Source organism: Aulonocara stuartgranti, assembly GCF_965226115.1.
Source record: "Aulonocara stuartgranti genome assembly, chromosome: 16".
Classification (NCBI taxonomy): domain Eukaryota; kingdom Metazoa; phylum Chordata; class Actinopteri; order Cichliformes; family Cichlidae; genus Aulonocara; species Aulonocara stuartgranti.
The window spans coordinates 6,640,154-6,649,092 of NC_138952.1; the positions used below are offsets into that span (position 1 = coordinate 6,640,154).

General features: G+C 42.7%; 1 protein-coding gene across 1 annotated transcript; it reads right to left on the reverse strand.

The window, feature by feature from the left end:
- Positions 1–1,230: 1,230 nt before the first annotated feature.
- Positions 1,231–4,864, reverse strand: mstnb (myostatin b). Its single transcript, XM_082508160.1, has 3 exons — positions 4,384–4,864; positions 3,707–4,077; positions 1,231–2,950 (listed from the first exon to the last, which is right to left on the reverse strand). The coding sequence occupies exons 1-3, from the start codon at positions 4,760–4,762 to the stop codon at positions 2,570–2,572; spliced, it is 1,131 nt and encodes a 376-aa protein (XP_082364286.1). The 5' UTR covers positions 4,763–4,864; the 3' UTR covers positions 1,231–2,569.
- Between the last annotated feature and the right edge of the window lie 4,075 nt (positions 4,865–8,939).

Here is an 8,939-nt window from a genome sequence, read left to right on the forward strand (position 1 = left end):
CACTTCTATATTTCAGTAATAACATATCTGAGCTTGTCTCTGAAAATACCAAGGTTTATTTATAGTGTTTAACCTTTATTTAGCCTGGACCGTATGACTCTATAGATTCAAAAATCCCTGTAAAATGGTTGAGGAGGATGTTAGGATACTCAGAAATGCAAAACACACTCATAACAGTAATCTGTCTGTTCCGCTAAAGTATTCATGCCTAAAACAAACTCACTGTATTAATTGTATTTCCTTTCATTTAAAGAACTCCAAATGTAGTCATTAATCTAAAAATAATTACAGCATAATGTGTTCTGTTGCACGTATCTGTAAGAATTTTGGATACTTAAATTAGATCATAATTTAAGAAGAATTGCAAAATAAATTTTGGTATCTGTATAATATTGTGAAGTTTAACTTTTGGAAAGTTATAAAATTCTTGTGCCCATGTCTTACATGTAAAGAGCAGTAGTGTAGGAGGATAGTTAAACTGGTAAATGGTACACTTTTTTTAAATGGTTCTGCCCACGAACGGTTAAATTAGCAATAATATATAAATATTGGAAGTACAGATCTTTCCACTGGCCACAGGAATTCAGAATCTGTAATCTCCCCCTTAGAGAGCAAAGACGCTCTGTGGATCCACTCTGCCCAGGCTCGGCTCTGCGCTGTGGCTGATCTTCATGGCAGTTTTCCAGCTCTCAGCAGGAAAGGAAGTGGCTCTCACGGGTGGCGCTCAATTCGCCCTCTACCGGGCGGAAGTCAGGCCTCAATGAGGCTGTCAGTAGAATAGGTCATGCTGTCAGAGCGCACCAGAGTTCACATCCTCTCATTAGACTACAACACTTTCAACATCCCTTCATGGGGAAAAAAAAGCAGAGTCAGGGAAATTGGGCTGAGCCGTGCATAAGAAAAACGGGCGGTGACGGGATTGTGCAGGTGTAGTCCGGTAGATGGAGGGAGGACGAGTGCTGGAATTTGTTTTTTGCACACACACACACACACACAGTCACGCACTGGCTGTATCAGCTTGCACCATGTGCTGAAGACATAAAGATTCTCAGCTGCTGGAGTGTGACAGGAGGGGGACTGCGATATTGAGGTTGTGATACTGAAACGTGACCGCAAAGCTTTCTCTGAAGCAGCTCTAATAACAAATTCTATCGAGGTTTGACTGAAAATGAGCTTCGTCGAGATGTCAGCTAATCAAAGAAACAGAACTCTTCAAACAAGCTAGAAATTTTATTTGTTAAAACAAGTATATAGAGTTGCTGCATTACAACATTTATCTTGCTAGGTTGCAGTTTTACATATTTACCAACAATGGTTCAGAAAGGCAACTCCTACTGGAAACAAATGCCATATGAATACAATACAAATTAGCAAACATATCAAAATCAGTTTTTACAACTTTTTTTTGTAGCAACCAATTCTTTCTATTGGTGTGCCATAGTGCAAACTGTGTTTGTAAGACAGAGTCTAAACATGATTTCGACATTCACATCGTTTTCTGTCTTAAACACACTTTCATTTGGAGGCTGCATTCATCGTGCCTTCAGTTCAAGTCCTTCTGTCCAGTCATGTGAATTTACAATCAGAATAATTCAAGTGTATCGGGCAGGTTGGGCTGTTTGGTTGGATACTGACAATTGCGACTGAGGGAGAATGATCTCTCAGTTGGATATATTGTTGCATGTATGTATGACAGAATAAGTGAGGACCTGACAAGACCTAAAGTGGTACTTCAGACTGGTGGAACATGTTTGTATCCATAGGCTCTGAAGAGAGATTAACCACCACATCATTATGGGGGAAACTTTGAGCAATAAAAGAGAGATTAATCTCCAGATTAGTTAGTCTTTTGTGTAGTTTAACTTTTCATTGACTCTTGGGGACACTTAGGGGTACTAAAACATGTTCTACCAGTGTGAAATATCACCCTAAAGAGTCTCCAGCTGTGTTTTTTTCCGAGCCCTTTCAAAAAGTCCTTGAGGATTCCTGGTTTCACTCTGAAAACAAAACTAAAAAAATGATTATCACAAACACAGAGCATCAAGTGTGATAGCTTGTATATCAGCTACAAGTGGAGTGGTGTATAAACGGACGGCATGTTGTTATAAATGGACAGAGCACAGATCATTTAAAAAACAAAGAATAATAACACTGTTTTGGAAAACTGTGATCATTTCTGGCTACATTCACTTCAAGGTCCAGCATGTGTTATATTTGTGTGTGTGCATGTGTGTGTGCGTGCGTGTGTGTGTGTGTGTGTGTGTGTGTGTGTGTGTGTGTGTGTGTGTGTGTGTGTGTGTGTGTGTGTGTGTGTTTGCATTCTTGCATCCACCTGGCTTCAAGCCTCTATGGCTAAGATTTCACTGGAGGAAAGAAAAGTGAGAACTATGAAAGCGTTGCCCTGCAGGAAGGTCGGGCTGTTTGTGGCTTCTACTCTGATTCTATTGCACCGTGTTCTGCAGGAAAGCACTGGAACTGGTGGATTGGTGGTATCAAACAGTCTTAAAGTAGGATGCTGGACGGCGCCTCGGCCCCTTCGCCCCCGCCCCCTTTCTCTCTCCATCCCAACTCAGGAGCATCCACAACGGTCCACCACCATGTCGGGGATCTTGCCATAGATGATTTGCTCTTTGCGGTTAAAGTAGAGCATGTTGATTGGCGACATCTTTGTTGGGGTACAGCAGGGACCTGCAGTCCCTCTGGGGTTGGCTTTGTTCACCAGGTGGGTGTGTGGGTACTTCTGTAAGTGCATGTACTCACACTCCCCAGAGCAATAGTTGGCCTTGTAGCGTTTTGGTGCAATAATCCAGTCCCAGCCAAAGTCCTCGAAGTCCACAGTGAGTGGGTAGCGACAGCACCGGGACTCTGGAGAGTTCTCATCGCAGTCCAGGCCCGAGTCTCTCCGGGCACGCCTGGGGCCCTCTGAAATCTTCACCTCCATGAACGGTTGCTGAAACAAGAGAGTGTGTGTGAACAATCTGATAATAACAGGTTTGCAGGTGGAGGCGGGTGACAGCATTCAGCTTTTCATCTTTTAATCCGCTGCCCTGCGGCTGTCAGTTTTCAAACATGGCACGATAATATTATGAAACTTTGAGTTATGCAGAAATTAAATCATCTGATGGTTGGTTAGCCACAGCTGTCTAGTTATTCTAATTGCCCCAGTGCCGGGTGCCATTATTAGAGCTCTGTGATGTATGTTTGTCATTGATAGTAGCTCTGTGTGTGTATGTGCCAGCAATTACTCTGATTTGCACAGCCACACTGAATACTTAAAGGAATGTGGAGCAGGTGAACTTTTATGTAATCAAGCAATAAGATTTGAGGTTATTGTGGACCGGGCGCTTGTCCAAATGCAGGTGTGCGCCTACATGGAGTCTGTGTTGATTAACAGCTTTCAAAAGTCTTTTATATCCTGATTCCTTCTTCCAGCAGTGAAATGCAGGAATGTTTAAACGCCTGCTGAGCCTGCAAAGCCTCTCTGCACACTGGAAGTTAAAGTCTCACCCTCTGTACAGAGACGCATTAACAGTTTTCTGAACCTAGGCGCTTTAGAAATGGCTAGATATGCACCGATTGTGACAGTAGCGACAGATAGCCTATTGCTCTAGACATATGAGACCAAGCTCCATCTATTGTTCATCGTTTCAAAGTGAAAACCTAACCACAAGCTCCCTGTTAAATTTCAAGTAAAAGTTGAGCTCACCAGACCCTCCTCTCCCGGCTCTGCGGAGGTCACAGCTAAGTCATTTCCCCTCGAATCGAAAGCGTTGATCTCGATGCCCCAGTTGGTCTCTGGCTGCCGCAGCCACACAGTCAACACTTGCTTGACGTCTATACTTTGCCAAGAGCTGGCCCCGGCATTCACGTCGATCTTCAAGGAGCGGATTCGTATGTGTCTGTTCCCGTCTGTGACCGGCATAAGCCGGGAGATTTGCAGGAACACGGTGGTCACTTCTTCTGAGGGACGCAGATGCACCCAAAGCTGCGCTCGAACTACACGACTGGCTTGAAACTTCTGCGTAATTGAGAAAAAGCAGCACTTTGGTTGCCCGTCCACCAGGACGGCGGAATCAGCTGCGGAGACATGGGAAAAGAAAATTAATTCCATGATCGCTGAGAAATAAAGTGGCGCGTTTGCGCATGATTGCGTAAAACTCATGCGTAATCACTCGGCGCACTCTCTGCCCAAACACCATGTCTCATAAAGTGTTTTGACTCTTTTGCATCAACAATTTAACACAAAACCTTGGTGGGAAAAAAATGACTGCTCTCTAAAAATAAACTCTCCTGTGCGTTCTACCACGTGCGTAAAAAATTATTTTGGAGACGTTCGAGTGCGCTTACGCAGTGACACAAAAAATAAAGAAAATTCACACTTACGTTCAGTTGCCACCATCACAATTGTCTCTGTGGTTGCGTGCTCGTCGTCGTCCTCCAGGACTTCTTCCCTGTTGTCATCTCCCAGCACGTCGTACTGATCCAGAAGCTGCTGCAGCGGCGGCGCTTTGGGCAGGAGCTGCTTCACGATCTCTCTGCTAATGTTGGGAGCTTCCTTCATTCGCAGCTTGCTCAGAATCTGAGACTTTATCGCGTTTAATCGCATGGTTTTAATATGCTGCCGGACCTCGCAGGTAGCGCATTGATCCGTGTCTACTGGGGTGCTGACGGAAGGCTGCTGGTGCGCCTCTTGGTCACTCAGAACTACTGGACCCAAAGCAATCAGCAAGCTCAGATACAGCACGATCTGAGACAGATGCATTGTCTCTTAGGTGTGAAGTCTGGTTTAAAAATACGCTTTGTTTAAAAAAAAATCCTTTGCACTGTGTCGGAGCTGATGCGCGACTGAACTGGGGTTGGATTAATGTCCCACACTGATAGGCATCATAGTTTATTAGCGCGCACCTTTTTATACTCCAACTTTAGCCTCTTTTGTGTCGTCAAAATCTATGATTGGCTGGACAGGCAACAATGAATTTTAACCGACTGACAGAAAAATTTTCTTTCGCTGTCAACCCATAAAGGAACGGTGGCTGTGGGCATGTGCTGGACGGGATAATCTCACTCAGACAATGTTTTATATCACCCAAAAACAAATAATTTAATGCAAGTCTTGAATAAAGATAGAAGCTGCATTCTTCATTTTCTTAAACTTTACAATGCGTATCTTCTCTAAAGAATATCCAATAGTCAGTCATATCTTTGCTCGCATCTCTTTCTGCGTCCTTGAGAAAGGGCAGCGTTTTGGATTTTCGGCTGATTCTGGATTAAAATGTTAATTTCTAAATGAATTTACCACCTGAAGAAAAATGATAGTTGTAATGTTATCAGAATCAGAATCAGAATGGGTTTTATTGCCAAATGTTGAGCAGGTTTACAACATTAGGAAATTGCTGCGGTGCGTCAGTGCAAACATACTGTCATAAATTGCGCTTAAATAGACATAAAAATAAGAATAAGAATTAAAAGTGCTACGTAGAAAGATATATGCATGAGATATACATGAGTTATCGAGTGGCACTTAAATCATCTGCTTTGTTGAGGTCAGGCTTTCTGTCAAAATCGAATAAATCCTCTTCCATGAAAATCTGGAACTATATTATTTCTCAAAAGAGCATTGGGTAATGGCATCAGGGCCAAAGAGAATAAACTAAAATGTAGAAAATACTTGGCCAAGGACTTTTCAAAATAGTCAAAGTTGGTTGAACGACCCGAGAGAAGAGCGCCATCGTGTGGCCAGTTACTAACACTAACATCAGAAACATAAATTGCTGGTGTCAAGGCTATTTGAAAATGTATGTCTTTAATTTTTATGCACTGCATGTACTTTAAATTCTGTAACATCTAAAGTTGTTCTGTGTAGTTGTTCTGTGTGGCACTGCTTCGGATAAATATACTTAGCCATTAGAGAATGGCCCAGGGGGAAAAAAATATCCAGTGAGCAACACTTCTCTGGGTCAAAATGCCTGCTGATGTCAGAGGTCAAAGGAGAATGGCTGGACAACCTAAAGCTGATAGAATAGTAACAGTAATGCATATACTTCTCATAGCAACCAAGGTATGCAGAACAAACCTGCACTGTGTGCTACTCCTGTCAGCTAACACAGGAATCTTTGACAACAACTCACACAGGCTCATCAGCAGAGGATAATAGAAGACTGGAAAAATGTCTCAATTTCTACTTTTAGATTCACATGGCAGGGTCAGATTTTGGCTTTTATATGATGAAAGTTTGGATCTAGCCTGTCTTGCATCAGTGCTTCAGGCTGATGGTGTTGGGGTGTTTTCTTGGTACATTTTGGACCACTTAATGCAAACTGTATATCGTTTACACACCACAGCTTACCCAAATAGGGGATTGCTGATGTCAATCCCTTTCTGACCACCGTGTGTCAAAGCTCAGATTATCTCAAATTGGTTTCGTAAACATGACAATGAGTTGACTATACTCAGATGGCCTCCACAGTCACCAGATTTCAATCCAACCACAAACAACATTTTTGTTTGTGGTCGAAGAGGACATTCACATCATGGATGTGCAGCAGCTGTGTGATGCTATCATCTCAACGTGAACTGAGGAAAGTTACAGCAACTTATCGAATCTATGTCACAAAGAATTGATTCAACAAGAGGGTCCAATACAGTACTAGCAAGGGATACCTAATAAAGTGGTTAGTTTATTTTCTCAACAGCCTATAGGGGGTGTATCCACATGCCAGTCAAGAAATCAGAGCTATGAATAAAGCCAACATCTTTTTTGTAAATCTAACAATAGTTTTATTGCAGTTTTAATCTATTTATGTGTACAATAAATTACTAAGGCAGCCTGTCTTTATGTGGGAGTACAGAGCTTTTTGGTCCTTTGTTCTCATGTTCCTTCGTGTCTAGACAGTGTTGAGCATTGTGACCAAAGTCAACACTATAAGACAAACTAAAACTAAAATCAGGTTTTAGACTGCCATCATGGGTCTCTTGCAGGTTAACATGTCAACATCATTTGGTGTCCACACTTCTCCCAAGGTGGAGAATTGTGTGTGCCCACAAAGTGGAGTATGATTAAAAACTCCCTCAAATAAAAAGAAATAGAGATTTCCAATAACCTGGTGCAACTGATGGAAGGTGAGTCTTAGATTTATTTATTTATTTATTTATTTATTTGCAAATATTATTGTCAGTTATTTTTGAGTCTTACGAGAAAAGCATTTCAGAAAGAGACAAGAGGACGGATACGTTAATTAATTATTTCCACAGTATAGTGGTCATCTGATACATGAAAAGGTATAGATTCACCCGCCAGCAGATGGAGCCACATGAGACATTTGGCACATGTTTTAGCTTGTGATCTTCTGAGGCTGAGTTTGTGTCTCCTCCTGTAATTGAATCAGAGATATTTTATGTGTAAGGTTAATCTATTCACCCCTACATCATGGAGCTTTAAGTAAGAAAACGTTCACATCTCATTATACACACAAGAGATTTCAATGCAGGAAAAATAATGCTGGATATCTGCATGGATATGGACTGGGTAATAGGTTACATCGCATTGTTTGGTGGTGATGAAAATTATCAACCCACAGACAGCTGAATTCAAAGACACCCCAAAAATCAAAGTGAAAAAAATATGACAACACAGGGGCATGAGAAAGGGTGGATGGTGTCTGTGGATGTGATCTCCTCCCAGATCTGGACCAGGACATTACTGAGCTCCTGAACAATCTGAGGTGCAACCTGGGACCGTCTGAAGGTCCCAAAACATAATGTCCCAGAGGTGTCCTATTGGATTTAGGTCAGGTTAGTGTGGGCACCAGTCAATGCTATTATTGTCCAGGAACTGCCTGCATACTCTCACCACATGAGGTCGGACATTGTCATGCACAAGGAGGAACCCAGGACCCAGTGTACCAGTGTAGGGTCTGACAATGGGTCCAAGGATTTAATCCTGATACCCAACAGCAGTCAGGATGCTGGTGCTTAGCCTGTAGATGTCTATGCGTTCCTCTATGAATATGCCTCCCAAGACTATCACTGACCCATCACCAGAACACATCGGCCATGCTGAACGATGTCACCGACAACATAGTCTTCTCCACGGCTTCATGAAATCTGCTTCTGATTGTTTTGTCAGAGACATTCACACCAGTGGCCAGCTGGACGTCATTCTGTATCTCTGTTTTGCTCATCCTGATCTTCTATGCCTAAAGGAGCAGATACCAGTTCAGCTGATTGGTTAGGGGCCTGTTACGGCTCTATCCAGCTCTCCTTAGAGTCATCCATGCTCTTAAGATTATACGGACGTATTGATGTGCCATCCTGAAGGAGTTGGGCTACCTGCACAACCTCTGCAGAGTCTAGGTATCAGCTCATGCTACCAGTAGTGACACTGATCCTAGCCAAATGGGAAACAGTCAAAAAAGACGAGGAGGGGAAAACGTCAGTTTCCTCCACTTGTGAAACCATTCCTGTTTAGGGGTTGTCTTTTTGATGCCCGTCTAGATCACCTGTTAACTGAAATCCATAATAATCAGTTTTAAGCAGGAATAAATAGTAAGTTAAAGTTTCAACTCATTGTAGGGTGTCTGCCGCTTTTTGTGCTCACGTTTATTAGAATTACTACCAACATAGGACAGCCTTACCAGGGAGGGCCAGCAAATTTTGGAAGGTGGCCAGTGCCCCCTCCCTGGACCCACCCTGGTGGCGCCCCAAGGATCAGTATCCCAGAAGTTTAACTGACTTGGTGCTGTACTCTGAATAAAAAGTGTTCATTTGGGGTTTTGAGCAGTTTAAATTAAAATAGAAGTCAGTTTGTCCCTCATTTATGTTTTTGTGATTTTTGTTAGGGCCCCACGTTTATTCTGCATAAATGAACCTCCATATCGTTTCGTCACTTGTTTGGCCGGCAGATGGCAGGCTCGCCCCGTGTGGGTGCGGATCGTCTGGGT

Bases quoted from the DNA above. Each gene is read 5' to 3' on its own strand.
- mstnb (XM_082508160.1), bottom strand. From the start codon at position 4,762: ATGCATCTGTCTCAGATCGTGCTGTATCTGAGCTTGCTGATTGCTTTG. The intron at 4,078-4,383 runs GTAAGTGTGAAT...ATGTCTCCGCAG, and splicing joins TGTGATGGTGGCAACTGAAC to CTGATTCCGCCGTCCTGGTG. The intron at 2,951-3,706 runs GTGAGCTCAACT...CTCTTGTTTCAG, and splicing joins AGCCGGGAGAGGAGGGTCTG to CAACCGTTCATGGAGGTGAA.